Genomic DNA, 18,064 nt, shown 5'->3' with positions numbered 1-18,064 from the left:
CACTTCCATGAGACCCTAAGAGTCTCCGCCCCAAGCCTTGTCCATCTTTCCCTGAATGAGATAAGGTCGTTTCATCCTGTCTCCACCACTCACAGGTTTTCTGGACCTCGGGGTCCGTTTCTGTCCCACTCTAGCTGCCTTTCCTTGTGCTATTACTGAGTTCAGTGCCCGCATCCTCTTCCTGTGCTCACCGTTCAACATCTGTCTGGGCCGGTCCCATGCAGGCCCTCTCTCCAGAAGCTTCCCTGAGACCTTGTCTCTGGACCAGGTTCGTTTCTGACCCTTGGCTCCATGGTCCGTGTATATCCCTGTTTCGCTTCCCTTTACTTTTCTGCTCAGCATGTGAAAAGACCACTGGCTGCGCCGGTTCTGGAGCGTGGCTTGTGGGGCGGGGTGGGAGTAGGTGGGCGGAGTCGCACAGAGCCCGCCCCCTCTGGCCCCGCCCCTCTGCTCCCGGCCCCCCCCCCCCCGCCCCCTGGGCCCCGGCCCGTACCCCCAACCGTGCCCTGGCCGCAGAGCCTCCACTGCGGCCCGATGAATGGAGTCGCTTTCTGCCTGGTCGGGATCCCGCCGCGTCCGGAGCCCCGGCCACCCCAGGTGAGGACTCAGAACCCGGGCCAGGCTGGGGCGGGACCGGGGGCTACGTCCGGGCTGGGGTCACTGCGCCGCCGTCGATGGGCACCGCTGCGGGAGTTTGGTGTCCCGCTGGGGAGCGGCAGGAGGAACAGCTGCGCTAGGCTGGGGCTAGAAGGGGGTCGTCGCGCAGGAGCCCCGACGGGCCCGGGGCTACCGGGCCGGGGCCACCCAGTCGGTGGTGGTGCCAGGCCCTGGGCTGCCCGGCAGCGGGGGTGGGAGGCCCGCGCGCCTTTTGTCCGGGATTTTCAGGCGGGGCGCCCGCCGCCGTTTCCTCTGCCCGAGTTTTCGTTTTCCGTTGGCGAGGCCCCCGCACAGCTGGAGCTACAGGGAGTGGGGGAGGGGTCCTGGGGCGGGACGTCCTCGGCTGGCCCCCTCCGGCTGGGACTGCGTTGTGGGCTGCTGGGCTCGGGACTGGGACCCCAGCCCTGCCCGGCCCTCTCCTCTGCCCGCTCCGGGTTGTGGGTGGGTCCGGGAGCGGGGTGCCAGGGGCATTACTCAGCGCTGGGCTGCTTTGCTTGGGTTCTTTCATCTGCCAGCTGCTGAGGCTGGGGAAGGGCCCTCACCTTCCCAACAGGGTCAGTCCCCTGCCTTGGAGTCTGGTTGTCGGTTCCGTGCGTTCACCCCCACCCTGCTCCTCCAGCTCGCAATGGCAGTGCCAACCAAAGGACTGAACACTGCCTGGTCAGTAGTTTTCCTGAATTTGGGAAAGACATCCCTGGGGTCCAGTTTTAGGGTCAAGGCTAGAACTAAGTTTCACCCTCTTTTGACACTCCAGCGGGCTCCTGTCCTGGGGTGTTGGTCCCGCGGGCATATACTTAGCAAACTCTTTAGGAGACTCTGATGTCTAAACTGGACGTGTTACATTCTCCCTCAGTCGGCTGCTCTGGCTTCTCTACCCCTCCCTACAGCCAAAGTGTGTTTCCTAATTATAAACTTGAAATTCAGGATGGACGGGGGCGCGGGGGGGGGGGGGCGGGAGTTGAGGCCATTAGGCTTGAGTCTTTCGGATTCTCCCCCCACAAACTGCAGGTACTTCATCCCTGACCCCTTACTGCCTCCACCCATATCCCCCTGTGGGCTACTAGTGGGTGGCCTTTGATCCCGTGTGGTTCTCCCCTCTGCCAGGGCAACAGCCTCATTTTCCAAAGTGGCCAGAGCTGACGGCAGGAGATTTGAATCTCCATTGCAGAACCATTCATTTGGCCTGCAAACTTGGCCCAAAGGTCCCCAGCCTTGGTGTCTTTCTCCCATTGCCCACATGTGGTTGGATCCACCCCCCAGAAGCCTGGGAACTCCAAGGCCCAGTGTCCTAGGCCCTACCTTCCCCATTCAATATGAGAGCAGTGGATCCATTCCCTGCAATGCTAGATTCCGGGGTCCCAAAGCCCTCTGGTACTGTGTAGTAAAAGTGTTAGTGCCTGTTTTATTTTTTGTTTTGTCCAGACAGGGTCTCCCTCTGTAGGCCTGGCTGTCCTGGAACTTGCTCTGGTTCATCCGCTTGGTCTCTGCCTCAGGAGCGCTGGGGTTAGAGGTGTGTGGTACCATGCCTGGCGACGTTAGTGTTTATTTTCAGATAGGGTCTGACCTAAAGGTATGGGGGCATTGTTGGGTTGGCACTTGAGTTCTGGTGGTGGTTAGGGCATGGGAAGCTTGGGGGTGGGTTATTAGGAAGAAATCTTGTATATTGCTGGGGAGGTGCAGCACTGTTGTGTGGTTCTCTGCTGACGCTGAGGGAACTGGACCTGGGGAAAAACCCTTTTGTGTGGGTAGTGTGGATGAGGCCTGCTGTGTCCTCTCAGGGCAACCCTGAACTCATGACAAAAGGATGCAGTGTTGTTGGCATAGTTGGGAGTAGGAGTGAGGGAGGGTGTGGTATTACAAAGCAGGGCAGTGTGGGAGTGGGCAGTGGGTTGCTTCATCTCTCATTGCAAAGATACTTTGAGCCCCCCACCCCCTTTCTTTGTGGCTGGAGAGATAGCAGTGGGTACTGGGAACTGAACTCTTAATTTTTGGTTGTGAGCCTCACCTTTAACAGCTGAACCATGTCTCCAGCCCTACTTTGAAACTTCTTGTGTAAAGTTAAAAGGCAGACTACAGCTGGGTGTGGTGGCGCATGCCTTTAATCCCAGCACTCAGGAGGCAGAGACAGGCGGATCTCTGTGAGTTCAAGACCAGCCTGGTCTACAAAGCAGATACCAGGACACACAGAGAAACCCTGTCTCAAAAAACCACACACACACAAATAATGATAATAATAATAATAATAGTATAGGGGACTGGAGAGATGGCTCAGAGGTTAAGAGCATTGCCTGCTCTTCCAAAGGTCCTGAGTTCAATTCCCAGCAACCACATGGTGGCTCACAACCATCTGTAATAAGGTCTGGTGCCCTCTTCTGGCCTGCAGGCATACACACAGACAAAATATTGTATACATAATAAATAAATAAATATTTTTTTTAAAAAATAATAATAGTATAAAAGATAAATTACAGAGCAGATGACTGGACTGTGTTGGGGTGAGAGATTGGGGTTAGTTATTCAGAAGAACTCCCAAGGACAGGTTTGTGAGCTGCAGCACCCCAGAGCAGCTTGGAGCATGGTACAGGGATATAGCCTTCAGTAGGCAGAGTCCTGTGATGCTGGATTCCAATGCAGAGAGATCCAGAGAACATGCAAATATATTTAAATGAGCATATACATTAGTGCTAGAGTTTTTTTTTTTTTTTCCAGAATCTCTTGCTACGTAGTCCAGGCTGACTTTGTCTATCTCAGCATCCTCGGTGATAGCTAAGATTTGGTAGCAGTTCCTCTGGGTCAGGATTTATATAGTTCACTCTTTTAATTGTTACAGTATCACATCGAGGTTGGTGCTGTCATTGTCCCATTTTTTAAAAAATATCTATTTATTTATTTATTTAGTATACAATATTCTGTCTGTGTGTATGCCTGTAGGCCAGAAGGGGGCACCAGACCTCATTACAGATGGTTGTGAGCCACTGTGTGGTTGCCGGGAATTGAACTCAGGACCTTTGGAAGAGCAGGCAATGCTCTTAACCACTGAGCCATCTCTCCAGCCCCTCATTGTCCCATCTTACAGTTGGGGACCCTGAGGCAGAGTGAGCTAATGGTGTGAGCAAAGCTACATTGTTCATAAAGAACAGAGTTGAGGGCTGGAGAGGTAGCTCAGAGGTTAAGAGCACTGGCTGCTCTCCCAAAGGTCCTGAGTTCAGTTCCCAGCACCCACATGGTGGCTCAGAACAAACTATAATGAGATAACTTGCCCTCTTCTGGCATGCAGGCTGAACACTGTATACATAATAAATAAATAAATCTTTAAAAGGATCTTATTTATTTATTTATTTGTTTAAAGAGAGAGAGAGAACAAGAGTCGGGAGGAAGGGGCCACCGGGTTCTAGAGTCATGGGTGGTTCTCACTGCCCAGCCACGGCGCTCCTTTGAATCTGTGCCCATTTTAGTAGCATCCACATCAAATCCTCCTCTGCTGATTTGGAGCTTGCTTACTTGTCCTTGCTGGTCACCAGGGTGGCACAGCCTCAGGTGTCCCTCAGTGTTTGTGGGTGGGGCAACCATTCCTTGTTCTTTGGTCTCCCTCCCCACCTCCCCAGGCTGGCCCCAGTGCTGCAGGCCTGTGACAGTTGGCCGGCATTCTCCCCTCCATCTAGTGGTCTTGGTCCCACTCTGCTGGCTGCAGGGGTTCAGAGGTGAGGTATTGGCTTGGTCAGGGATTTAGACAAAGCCTGGTCTTAATTATCCTGCTCTGCCACCCGGACTCTGTCATGAATAGGGCCTGTGGGAGTTGGCACTGCCTCTCCCCACGCTCACCCCCCCTTCAAACAACCCGCCTTCAGATCTAGGCCCCTGTTTCTCATGAAATGATGCCAGTGCGTCAGCAGGGCAGTGCCAGGCTGTACCGGGCGAGTGTCTTCTCCACCATCTCAGGGAGACATCAGGCCCAGATGGTCTTGGCTTTGGGCGTGGGTAGAGTTAAGCCCTTGGGAGGGGGGCTATTCAATACCTGTCAGAGTGGTCAAAACCAAAGGGCCCGTCTTGTTTAACATCTCATGCTAAAGAGGAGAAGGATGCCCGAACGTGTCATGCCCCTCAGACTGTGAGTGGCAGATGAGGATTTAGGCCCTCTGAACCCCAAGCTCCCAGGGGTTCTGCCCTTGGTACTGTGCCCCCCCATCCCACCAGCCTCTGGAACTGAGTCCTGGGGGTGCGACAGGGATGAGTGAACAATGTGTCTTGTTCATCTGTGTCCCCAGTGCCCTGCACAGTGCCTGGCACAGGCAGCCCTCCATAAATGTTTGTGGAGTGCAAGCCAGAAGCCTCCCCCACTGGTCTCCCAGTGACCAGGACCTAACTCTCTCCCTGGCATTGAGATGAGAGGCTCGTTAGTCTCCCCGTCAGACTAGAGTTATTCAAAGACAAGAGAATAATATCAAATCTCTCCATGGTGCTTAATGCTGGGCAGGTATGTTATTGCTATCCCAGCTGACACAGAGAGATTCCATGACTTCCTGCGGTCACACGAGTGAGTGACAGAGCTAAGGAACTGACCGTGCTCTTAACCTCATTCCAGCAGCCTAAAGGTGTCAAGCTTGTTACCACAGTCTGGCAGCTAGCCAGAGCTCAGAGAATATTTGTTGCCTGGCTGACTGACTAACTGGATTCATGAATGCTGAGACAGTGTGTGACAAACCCACAGAATTCTGGGACCTATCCTTCACACGTAGGTGGGATTAGGGTCTCAGGAAGAAACCTGACGGTGTTGTCTGAACCGAGTGCCTGAGCTAAGCCTAAAGAGGAAGGGAAAAGTTTCTGATCGCTTCCTGTCACTACTGCCTCCAAAGCTCCTGGCTTCTCTTGCTTTCATTTGGCTCTCTTCATTTCCAAGAGTTCTGAGGGCAAGGTGCTGAGAAACAGGCAGGAGAGAAAGGTCTCTGGCAGCCCTGAGGAGGTGAGCTCAGGCAGCAGGAAGTTTGTTTTTGTCAAGTTGGATGGTGGTCTGAGTGTGTCTGGAACACGGCCTGTCTTAGATCCTAACATTTTATTTTATATTATGCTTTCATTTTTAGAGCTCAGGATTGATGTCAGGGTACGCTGCCTAAGTGCTGTTGTCCTGCCCATGTCTCCATTTCTCGCTCTCTCTCTCTTTGGTTTTTCGAGACAGGGTTTCCTCTGTAGCGTTGAGGTCTGTCTTGTAGACCAGGCTGGCCTCGAACTCACAGAGATCCGCCCGCCTCTGCCTTCCGAGTGCTGGGATTAAAGGCATGCGCCACCACCACCCGGCTCTACTATCAATTTCTTATTCTCCTGCCTCCCCCTAACGCTGAGATTAAAGGCAGACACCACTATACCCAATTTAGGACTGAGATTGGAATCTGGGGCCTCATTTGAGAGAAGTGTTCTCCCATTATCCACATGCCTAGGCCCTGTTTTTACTTAACTTTAATTTATTTATTTTTGGTTTCTTGAGGCAGATTTGTCTGTGTACACAGCCCTGGCTGTCCTGGAACTCGCTCTGTTTGAGGCTGGCCTCAAACTCACAAAGATCCGCCTGCCTCTGCCTCCCGAGTGCTAGTTTTAAAGGTGTGCACCACCACCGCCTGGCCTGGCACTTTTTTTAAAAAATTACTTTTATTATTTTATGTGTATGGGTGTTTTACCTGCTTCTGTGTCTGTGTACCTCATGTTGACCCGGTGCCTGCAGAGGTCAGAAGACAGTGTCAGATCCTCTGGAACTGGAATTATGGATGGTTGTGAGCCACAATATGGGTGCTTGGAATCAAACCCAGGTCCTTGGGAAGAGCAGCTGGTACTCTGAACTACTAAACCATGTCTCTGGCCCCCTTACTTTTTATTTTAAGACAGAATCTTGCTACATTAAGAAGGCTGGCCTTGAGTTCTCTCAGTAGCCAAATCAGGCCTTAAAAGTCCATCCTTGTGCGTCAGCCCTGAGATTATAGTCCTCTATCATCCAGCCTGGCTGCTATCAACCATTTTATCTCTCAAGCAACAGGTGTTGGATTTCCAGGCCACATCTGCCCTAACCTTGGGCCTAGGGACATCTCCAGCTTCCTTTGACCCTCACATACCTGGGCTGCTGGGTCACCCTTCCTTTCTGTTGTTCTTTTCCTGGTCTGAATTAGCACTCGTCAGTCAGACCCGAGGGCTACAGCTCCATCTGCTCACAGGGACCTGCGCACTGGGAGATATTTGGCATTCTACCTTCTGACCCAGTAGACCCGCCCTGGGAGATGAGGGCCTGGGGCCTGGGATGCCTCTATAGGCTCTTGGGAGTCTGGAACATCCTGTAGTTGAGTGTATAGGTCGGACTTTACCCTTCTTAGTTCCCATTTTAACTCTTCCCCATCTTTACTGTGTGGCTTTGGACTCTAGCCTCCATTTTCTCTTTCATGTGGACTTGAGGCTTGACTGTGAAGCTTACAAGAGCTAGGCACGCACTTTGTGACTGAGCCAAACCCTAGCTCTTGACCTCCAATCTTACCTCAGATATAATCCATCAGCCTTACTGAGAGGCCTGAGTGAGGGGAGTCAGGCCAGTCTCTATTGGCAGCAGCCATTGTTAGGCAAATAATGATCAATGGGTGGCAATCCAAGCCCTGGTGATGGGAGACAGGAGGCTTGTCACCAGTTCAGAGTCAATGCTGGTTACACTGTGAATTCCAGAGCAGACTGGGCTGTAGGGTGGGTGAAACCCTGTTTCAAAAGCAAATAAAACCAAGCAAGCAAGCAAATAAACAAAAAACCCAAACCCCCAAACAAAGGCGCTGAGATGTAGCTGAGATGGTAGAGCGCTTGCCTAGCATGCACAGGCCCTGGGTTCAATCCCTAGCATTGCACTGATCAGGCATGGTGGCATAGGCATGTAATCGCAGCACCTGGGAGGTAGGGGCAAGAGGATCAGAAATTCAAGATCATCCTTAGCTATATAATGCATTTGAGGTTATCCTGGGCTATATAAGCCACCATCATAAACAAAGCAAGCACTTCTGGTCAGAGTTATCTGAAGAAGAAGTGAGCTTCTGTGGAAGTAGTGAGGTCTCCATCTCTGGAGGTATCCAAGCCCTGGTGGACAGTGATGTGGACTAGTGATAATTCTGGCATTGAGGTAAAGGTCAGCCCAGAACCCCCTGGGGGTCCTGCTTGGAGAGCTATGTTGTGTTAGTATTAAAGGAACTATTTCCTGGACTCAGGCACACTGGAGACTAAGACAGAGGCCAAGATGCCTGGTCGGAAGAAGAATTAAAGTCTGGCCACTGTGATTGCGGCTAAGTGGCTCCACGGAGGCCAGGTATCCCTGACAGACTGCCTGGAAGTCGCCTGCAAAGCCTGGTATGAGTGTGAAGTGGGCTGGAGAAGGCAGGAGGCCCCTGCAGAGTCAGAAAGACTGGGTGACCAAGGAGCAGGGAGGGACCTGGGCCACTGGTCCTGGAGGCTACCTGATCATCCTGGGTTTGAGTGCCAAGGAAGGGGGAGAGTTCCCTGGTCCACTAACACAGCCTCTCATGTAGCAGGGGCCTCAGCTGCTCCCTGTAGCAAGAGGTTGGCCTGTAGGAGTGGAGCTGGGGAAAGAAAGCCTTATGCCCAGTGCTTTTGGGGGCGTCTGGGGGCCAGGGAAAACAGTGGAGCCTTTGTCGACAGCTGCCAGGAGTCAGGCGGAGGAGACAGCCCTGGGTCTGGCAGGGTTCTCCACAGACTGTCCCCTTTGAAGTGACCCTTTCAAAGCTCAGCCTGTATCTCTGAGAAGAGAGAGAGCTCGGACAGAGAGAGACTGGGCAAAGGGCTTGCTGGCCTCTGTGTCATGGACATAGGGCAGGAGGCCTGTGGGCCCCAGGAATGTGGTAGGCTGGGGGACATGTAGGAGCCATGTGGGAGGACAAGAACTAGGGGTCTCAGTGTCAAGCAGGGGTGTCGGTTCGGGCAAGGGCAGAGTTCCTTCTATGGGGTGCCCGACTTCTTTCAGTTAGCAGTCTGATTCTGTCTACAGTGGGCTCCCAATTCAGCTCTGTTTTCTTCCTTGTTAATTCCTGCCACTGATGTGAGAACCACTTGGGAGACCTGGGTGGGAGTACAGGACTTGGAGCACATGGAGAGGTGGAGTGGGGATCTGGGCCACAGGGACTCCCCTCCCCCATCTCCCCACCCTGCTCCTTACAGCCTCTAGAAGGCTGAAAGGACCCCCACCTCTGAGCAGAGACTCCCACCTCTGAGAAGAGACCCTCACCTCTGAGCGGAGACTCCCACCTCTGAGCGGACACTCCCACCTCTGAGCAGAGACCCCCTACCTCTGGGCGGAGACCCCCAACTCTGGGCGGAGACCCCCCCATCTCTGAGCGGGGACTCCCACCTCTGAGCAGAGACACCCCCCCACCTCTGGGCGGAGACCCCCCCACCTCTGAGCGGGGACTCCCACCTCTGGGCAGAGACCCCTGTGCTTCACCAGCTTTAGCCTTATCAATGAGGGATCAGTTGTGGTTCTGTGCAATAGAGGGCAGAAGGGAGGAGAGGAACAGCCAGTTAGAGAGGGTACTCTTTCCTGTCTCATCTTTCCTTTAGGGAAACCGAGGCCTAGGGAAAAGGCAGGGTAAGAAGACCAGAGGCAGAGAGGGAACTAGAACTAACAAGAACCGGTCTGGTGACACAGGAGGCTGAGGCCTGAAGGATCACAAATTCAAGGCCTACCTGGGCAACTTACTTGAGACTTTGTCTTGAAATTAAAACGAAAGCTGAAAGGGCTAGCCCAGCGGTAGAGTGCTTGCCTGGTGTGCACAAAAGGAGTTCAGTCCATGCAGAGCTGTGTAAACTGGGTGTGGTCGTGCACGCCTGGATCCCAGAACTCAGGAGGTAGATTCAGGAGACTGGAGTTCAGTACCATTCTCGGCTCCATCTCTGTGAGGCCTCGAACTCACAGAGATCTGCTTCGAGTGCTGGATTCAAGACTTGTGCCACTGTGCCTGGTTTACCTTAAAAAAGAAAAAAGAAAGAATAAAAAAGAGTGGAAGAAAGAAAAGACATCCAGGTAAAGGAGTGGGGCTCTCAAGTGGGTAAAGAGCTCTGAGTGTTGGGCAGAGCAGTGGGCAGGGGACCCTTGGTCCATGCAGCCAGGTAAGTTCCCTTTCCCACCCTGATGCTATGCCACCTCTCTTTGCACACTGGCTCTGTACCCACAGGAGGCATAGTGATGGCTAAGCAAGGGACTGGAGTACATGCAGAGAATCCACCAGGTCACAGGGCCTAGTAACCTGTAGGCGGTTAGACGGTGTAAGCATGCTGTGCTGGTCACACGCTGAAACTGCCCCGTGATGCAGCTCTGAAAGTGTCATTAGTGGCATGAACTGTCCTCACTTGGACTTGAGGAAGTCTTCTGGAGGTGTGGTCTCGGGTTCCTCTCCCAGAGGGGATGGGGCCCTCTTTGTTGCTCCCTGTATCTTGAGCTGGCATCTACACAGCTGAGCTTTCATTAGCTCTAATGAGACCTTGGCCCTGGGCCCCTGCACCTTGCTGCACCTGGGGGAGTTGTGGGGACAGCTGAGGGTGAGCAGGTGTACAAGAGGGGAGTAATGGGGTTGTCACTCAGGCTGGTGAGAGAGTCACTTCCCTTCCTCTCCTGCAGCCTTTGCCTCCTGCACTGGGACCCAGAGGCCCAGGTCCCTCAGTGCTGGGGCATATCTGAGGGACCGGGCATGGCCTGGGACTGCCAAGGACATTCCCAGGCATGGCTGGCATGGTGCTCCTCTTGCCCTCCCCCATGACTACAGCCTGGGGCAGCATAGGAGGCTCAATGCTTGGGAAAAATTGGGCAGTGACCAGATCGTCAAGCAAACCAGCTTTCATTTTGTGGATGATCATTACTTATAAGCACCATGGGCTCCACACAGCCCTGCCCTCAAGGGGTTCCTTGTCTGCTTTTTCTATTGCCCAAAAGCCAGACAAAACGACTCCACTAAAATTTTATAAACATGGCTTGTGAGATTCCCATCTCCATTACCTGCCAGTCCGGAATTTTCCCACGGCCCCCTTGCCTAAAACACCAGTGTTAAAGAAGACCCTGGCAGACCAGGCACAGTGTGGAGTAGACCCAGAAAGGGGGACTGAAGGCAAGGCAGGTGACATACACATGTTACCGATTCAGAAAGGCCCAGTTTTCAGTTTGGATCCTGGGTGACCTTGCGTGGTGGTGTTTTTATTTACTTATTTCAGCCTTCTGGCAGAGTCTGTGTAGCCTCTTGGGTGCTGGGGTCTCAGATCATTACCCTCACAGGAGCTCACTTTTAAACATCCAAAAATCCAGGCACTTCATAGTGACCCTTGAACATCTGTCTTTTTTTTTTTTTAATTTTTTCTTTCAAGACAGGGTTTCTCTGTAGCTTTGGAGTATGTTTCGCTCTGTAAACCAGGCTGGCCTCAAACTCACAGAGATCTGTCTGCCTCTGCCTCCCAAGTGCTAGGATTAAAGGATGGGCCTGTTTTTTTTTTTTTAAAAAAAAACATGATTTCTAGGGATTTGAACTCAGGTTCTTACGCTTACAGAGCAGATATCTTATCCAGCAGAGCCATCTCCCCAGCCAGGTGAAAAAAATTATTTTAACTTTTTGAAAATGCAATGTCTACGGGTGTTTTACTTGCATGTGTGTCTGTGTGCCATGTGTGTGCCTGCTGCCTGAGGAGGTCAGAAGAGGATGTCTGATCCCTTGGAACTGAAGTTACAGATGGTTGTGAGCCACCATGTGGCTCCTGGGAATCAAACCTCAGTTCTCTGGAAGAGTAGTCAGTGCTCTTAACTTCTGCACCATCTCCCCAGCCCTGAAAATTATTATTACTATTTCTTTGAGACAGAGTCTAGCATATCCCAGGTAGCCAGGGATGGCCTTGAACTTCTAGTTTTCTGCCTCTACCTCCCAAGTGCTGGGGTTCCTGGAACATACCACCATGTCAGTTTGTGCACTGCTGGGAACCTAACCCAGGGCTTTGTACACACCATTCGGGAATTTCAGTAAATGAGTCATATCTCCAGTCCTAAGTGAGAACTTAGTAAAATACCTTCTGCCGGGAGGATGTTCAAAGGCCACCACTACGCAATTGTATATTTATTATAAAAACAAAACAAAACCAAATCCTATATTGCCTGACACAAAAAGGCATGGGCAATCACCTCCCACAGCCCAGCATAGGCTCACTTACCTCAGAGCGGTTGGCTTGGAGTCCAAGGAGGTCTGGCGATGGGCAGGGGGGTGGGGTGGGGGGGAGACATCCCTGCCAATGGCTCTAGTAAATATGCGCACACTTACAGTGAGAGTCAGAGCGCGGGTGTGAGTACCGGTTTGTTCCACAGGTGTGAGTACCGGTTTGTTCCACCGTCTAGCTGTCTTTTGGTGGACAAGTCCTGACTTCTGCTGGGTTGTCCCACACTAACTGTCCAGCATTGGTAAACCTCACCATGGTGAAGCCCTCTCGAAACTTATTGGAGAAGCCTGTGTTCACTGATAGAACCCAGGAATGGCCTGGTAGCACCCAGGGAGGTGGTGGCACAGGTCTTTAATTCCAGCACTCAGGAGGCAGAGACAAGCAGATCTCTGAGTCTGAGGCTAGCATGGTCTGCAGAGCGAGTTCCAGGATAACCAGGGCTACACAGAGAAGCCTTGTCTAGCAAAACAACAGCAACAACAACAAAAAAAAAAAAAAAAAAAAGAAAAGAAAAAAGAACCCTGAGTTCCCTGACCCCATGCAGAACAAACCCTGCTGCAACCAAACATGAGTGGTGACATCTTCCCCAGGCTGTCCTGGAACTCAATGTTTAGACCAGGCTGGCCTCAGACTCACAGGGAGATCCTCCTGCGTCTCCTTCCTGAGTGCCAGGATTAAAGGCCTGTGCCACCACACCCAGCTCCTCCCATGCACCTTTGTGTTGTGTTGTGTGTGTGTGTGTGTGTGTGTGTGTGTTTATACACTCTGTGTGTGCGTGCCACAGAACATAAGTGGAAGTTAGGCAGCTCTCAACTTCTACCTTGTGGGTTCTGGGGCTTGAGCTCATATTTGTGTCTTTATTTATTTAGGTGGTGGTGTGATTTTTAAAATTATTTTACTTACACATGCAGGTAGGTGTTTTGTCTGCATGTATGTCTGTGAACCGTGTGTGTGTGTGTGTGTGTGTGTGTGTGTGTGTGTGTGTGTGTGTGTGTGTGTGTGTGGTGCCGGAGGAGGTCAGAAGAGGGAAACTGGATCCCTTGGAACTGGAGTTGGTTGTGAGCTGCCATATGGGTCCTAGGAATCGAACCCAGGTCCTTTGGAAGAACAGGCAGTGCTCTTAACCTCTGAGCCATCTCTCCAGTCCCCGGCTGTTTTAGTTTTCTGAAACAGAGTCTCACTAAGTTGCCCAAGCTTTCCTGGACCTTGATATGTTTCCTAAGCCTTGAGTTCTCAGTGATCCTTGTACCCCACACCCATCCTTAATTCTGGGATACAGGCATTCTCTGCTTAGACATTTTTTTTTTGAACCCTGTATCCACATCTGCTTTGTTTAATACATGTCTACCTCTTTGATCTTTATAAAATCGGACTGCTTTTAATTTTGCAAATCCTCTGGGCCTTGCTGAACTAAAAATTGCTGAGCAGCTCCTAGATGTCAGACATTCAGTCGAGTCCTCCGCACACCCCCTCACAGATGAAGAGGTGGAGGCTTTGAGAGGGAAAGGATGAAGCCAGGGTTACACCGTGAAGACTGAGCCCCTGGTTTTATGATCCTTATTTATTGTACCAACCCCTCCATCCAGAGCCCCGCTGGGTGATAACCTTTCCCATTGTCTTAGTCTCAGAAATTGAATTGTTTGGGGGACAAAGGGGGGGCAGGGTAGGGCCACGGATTGTCTCTCTGGTCCTTAAGCTTAACAACGTGCGTAGCTCTGGGGCAGGGACTGGTTCAGATGTCATTTCCTAAGTGCTCGGCTGTTTGTGAGCTCAGACTTGTAAACTCCAAGAAAGCGTGGCTGACCTGGGGCTAAGGTAGCGAGGGAAGGCATCACGAGGAGGCAGAGCCTTATTTGGGCAAGGATAGGAACGAAGAGGTCTCCAGCGGCCCCGTGGCATCATTGAGGTGACTGGTGACTGATGATAACCCTAAGGGGCCTATAGGCTTGGGAAATGCAGTTGCTCCAGCTAATGGGCGCTGCCTTGGGCAGAGTGACCGTTCCGCGCAAGCTTCCGATAGGCAGGGACCCACCAATCAGAGGTACCTCTTGTTTTTATTTGCATGACCACGCCTATCATGTTTGGGGCTCAGCCGTCCGCAGGAGCGGCTTCGGCCCCTTGGGCGCTCGCCTCGTTTCAAGCCCGGTGCCGTTTGTTCCGTGGGGCGGGGCGGGGACTACGACCCGGCTGGCAGGCTGGCTTCATTATTTGTAGCTTCGGGGCAAGCGTACTTCGCATATTTGTCGCTCCTCACGTCTGGCCGGACCACCCCTCTGCCTTCCCTTGTCCCCTCCTCCCCTGCTCTTCCTCCTTATCCCTTCAGCCCTTTCTACAGTTATCTGATGGCTCAGCTGCCTCCTGGTAGCCTGTGCATGTAAGGCCCCACAGCCGGTGTCCCTTTGTTCTGGGCCTAGAGGGAGAGATTGGTAGTGATGAGGCATGAGATGAGGTGACTAAGAGCCTAGGCTTGATCTGCCAAGAAAGATGTACCTGGCAGAAATCTGACACACTGTGGGACCTGGGTCCATCCCCTCAGCTGCCAGGTTGACTTCTGAGGATGGGGAGGCCAGTCAGAGGTCTTGGGAAGGAGACCGGACTGTGGGAGAGACAGGCGAGTGTTGTGTCTAGCATGTTTGAGACCAGTGAGGAGGACTGGTGGCTGGAGCACCGAATGTCAGACAAGGCATGGCTACAGAGTATGGAAGCTGATTGCCTGTCTATCCATGTATGCTCTGCCCCCTTACCCCTGTCGGATTCCAGTGCTCCCACTTTTGGACATGGTTCCCACCAAGAAAGAACAAAAAGTTGAAGTGTGGGTGTGGTAGCACAAGCCGGTATTCCCCCTAATACTTGAGGGCTAGAGGCATGAGGACCGGAAGTTTAAAGTCATTCTTGGCTGCTTCATAGTTTAAAGCTAACCTGGGCTACATGGAACCCTGTCTCAAAACAAACCACAAAAAGAAATGAAGCAGCCTCTTTTCCAGTTGGGCCCTCAAGGGAGAGGGGTAGCCACCCCAGTGGCCACAGCATTCTTTGTTTGTTTGTTTGACACAGGTCTCTCTGTGTAGCCCTGGCTAGCCTGGAACTCACTCTATAGACCAGGCTGGCCTGGAACTCACAAAGATCCAATTGCCTCTGTCTCCCAAGTGCTAGGATTAAAGGCGTGAGCCACCACAACAGGCAACAATGAGAGCATTCTTTACTCTCCCCCCATTAGAAGCATCACGCTGCTGCCCACCTGGATCACATGCTGTCCCCTCAAAGCAGACACAGTCCCGGTCTCCCAGGACTCACGGCTAAGGGAGGATACAGGTCAAAATAGCCTCCTAAGCATTTATGCCTGAGAGGGTGCCCAGAGAGCTGGCAAACTGGCATTGAGCACAGGGCAGTACGTGTGTTAAGAAGTGACTTTAAAAAAAAAAAAAAAGCTTTATTTTGTGTGGAGTGGAAGGACACGTGAAAGCCAGAGGATAACTTGGGGGTCACAGGGGTTAAACTCAGGTCCTTAGTCTTGGTTGCAAGTTCCTTTATCCCCTGAGCCACCTGGAGCTGATGTGTTGCCAGACGTTAATGCTGGGAACTCCAAGGTTGGTAGGAGTGAGGGCTGGGGAAGCAGGAAGGGAGCTGAAGGCAACAGAACCTTCCAAAAATAGTGTGTTGCAGTGGCCCAGGGACTGGAAGGGTGCATGCAGGGTGCTCACGGGAACTGGAAGAAGGCCAGAGTCCGGGGGTGACTGGAGCACAGGGAAGGGGGTGTGGTGTGTGTGGAGGCTGGAGGTGTGTTCTCCAGGGCCTGGTGGCCAAAATATTATCGCCTAGACTGACCTCCCGGAGGGAAACTAAGTTGCCCAGAGTGGGTGTGGTGGAGAGCGGGCTGACTCACTGGCCATTGGGTGGCAGCGTCCACCCTAATGGTGGGCGGGAGGCTGGGTGGGGTGGATGATACCTCCCACCTATCCGTTCCTAGAATGCCTTTCCAATAACTTTGCTGAGCAACGAAAACCCGTGTGAACTTGATTGACAACCTTAATGTTACCTAGAAAAGGGCCAAAGTGAATGCCGGTGCTAAATGTGTCCCTTCCTGAATGCTGGGGTGGACGTAGGTGTTTCTCCCAGCCTCTGTCCACCCCCCCCCCGGTGACCCCTGGGTGAGTGTAAAATTCCCTATCCAGCTGTGGCTGGGTCAGGGAGAATGGGTGGCACACTAAGGTTCACAGTGCTAGGTGTGCAGAGGGCCTGTCGTCTACTTCTGCTGTGCTTGTGGTTCATGGCTGAGGGCAGCTGGGGCGACCGAGGGCAAGGGTCTGAACATAAGAGATGCCCTCTGTCCCTTTCTGACCAGCGGTCCCAACCTAGATGCTCTCCCAACTCTGGCATAGTCAGAAGCACAGTGGAGGTCACTTGACATTACAAACCTGCACATCCCCTCAACTCCCCAGGTTTTCTGTGCTGCTCAGACACAGGGCCAGGATACAGAGGAATGCAGAGGTAGCCTGGACAGGGCTAAGGTGAGGGGGTGGGTAGTTTCAGAGGTGAGGCTAAGAGCCTCTTCCTGCAGAGAACCCCACATGCCCTGCGGGAGAGGTTAGGAATCTGCTGAAACCTGCCCTCTGAGGGAATGTGGTCTCAGCTGGACCGGAGTTGAGCTGTCCGTCAGCTCTCAAAGAAACCAGTGAGTGCACCTGTTGTCTCTGCCCAGGTGGTAGGACAACAGGAAGAAGCGGGGAGGGGCATAGAAGGGTGGCTCTCACTGGGCTTCCAGTCTGTCTCAAATGAACTGTCCAGCGATGGAATGGGTGTGAGGACTTTGAAGAAGAGTGACTTCAGGCAGCTCCTGCCTTCGTGAATGACTGGAGCCTCACAGTCTCTTCAGGGGAGAGAACTAGGCCTCCTTGGTACTCCCGGACCAGAGGGAGGCTTCAGGATTTTACACGATTTGTCCCATGGGATATTTTTTATTTTTTTTATGAGGGGGACAGGGGTTAGGCCTCAGCCAATTGGGACTGAGAATCCTGGAGAATGCAGGGTGGGGGACAGGCCACTGGAATGACACCTGTCCCTTTAATTTCCAAGTGCGATGACATGATGTGGCAGGCTTGAGCCAGCAGGGGGCTCTGCTGGCTGTGGCACTAACAAACGTCTTCCTGCAGGGTGTAGTCAGGATCCTCGGAGCCGGCAGAGACAGGGATGAGCCCATGTGGGCACACTCTTGTGTGGGTGTTACAGGTGGTTGTAGGCTCACTGGGGCTTAGCACAGACTGGGTGTCCTCTGTAAGGTTAGATCTCAGACAGGAGCCTCACACTGACCTGAGAACTCTTCAGTAGTCCCACCACCTCTGTATGGGGTAAGGCTGGAAGAGTGTTAGAGGCCATTGGTTCAGTTTCCAATGGAAAGGATCCCATGAATAGCAGGGACTTTTTGTGTGTGTCAGAGTTCCTGACAGCCCAGGAGCTTCCCTGTGTGAAATTCTCTAGTACCTCAAAGTGAATAGCAGCAGTCCTGGGAAGATGTGGACTGGAACCCCAGGTCCCTCAGAACCAAGGTTATCCAGGCCGGGGGTCAGCCAGGCTAGGGGCCTTCTAGGACAGGTGTATGCAGCATCCTCGCTGGTAATTTATACCAGCTGCCATTAACATTCTCCCCCAGTTAGGTGGTGATGATGCACACCTTTAATCCCAGCACTCAGGAGGCAGAGGCAGGAGGATCTCTGTGAGTTCAAGACTTGCCTGGTCTACAGAGAGAGTTCCAGGATAGGTTCCAAAGCTACAGAGAGAAACCCTATCTCAAAAAACACCAAACCAAACCAAAACAAAACAATAAACCATGTCTGTGTGTCTGTGTGGGGTGTAGACTGTACATGTGAGTGCAAGTGCCCAGCAAGGCCAGAGGTGTCAGTCCTGGCAAGAGCTGGAGTTCCCGGCAGTCGTGAGCCACCTGATGTGGGCATTGGGAACCAAACATGGGTCCTCTGGAAGAGCAGTGAGTGCTCTTAACTGCGGAACTATCTCTCCCTCACAAAACCACTTTTGAGTGTATAGCTCTGTGACATTAGTCACATAGACATTGTTACCACCATCCATCTCAAACTGTAACTCTGCAATCATTGAAGCACCAAGTTTCTCTCTGGAGGCTAGGCCTGGCAGCCACTATTCTCCTTTCTGTCTCTGGGAACCTAAGTGTGACGTATAAATGCAC

At 52.4% G+C, this 18,064-nt stretch overlaps 1 protein-coding gene across 3 annotated transcripts in view; it reads left to right on the top strand.

Annotated features, from left to right (window-relative positions):
• The first annotated feature begins 473 nt into the window (after positions 1 to 473).
• Arhgap23 (Rho GTPase activating protein 23) overlaps positions 474 to 18,064 on the top strand; it is an 81,578-nt gene continuing 63,987 nt past the window's right edge. For all 3 annotated transcript variants that reach the window (XM_087910042.1, XM_087910041.1, XM_087910045.1), the window contains exon 1: positions 474 to 597. In XM_087910042.1, the coding sequence (XP_087766168.1) occupies positions 535 to 597 (63 nt within the window). In that variant the 5' untranslated portion in view covers positions 474 to 534. The remainder of the gene's footprint in view (positions 598 to 18,064) is intronic.

Source organism: Myodes glareolus, chromosome 9 (assembly GCF_982192425.1).
Source record: "Myodes glareolus chromosome 9, mMyoGla1.1, whole genome shotgun sequence".
Lineage (NCBI taxonomy): Eukaryota > Metazoa > Chordata > Mammalia > Rodentia > Cricetidae > Myodes > Myodes glareolus.
Note: the sequence above shows the minus strand (reverse complement) of the source record. Positions and strands in the feature narration are given on the sequence as shown.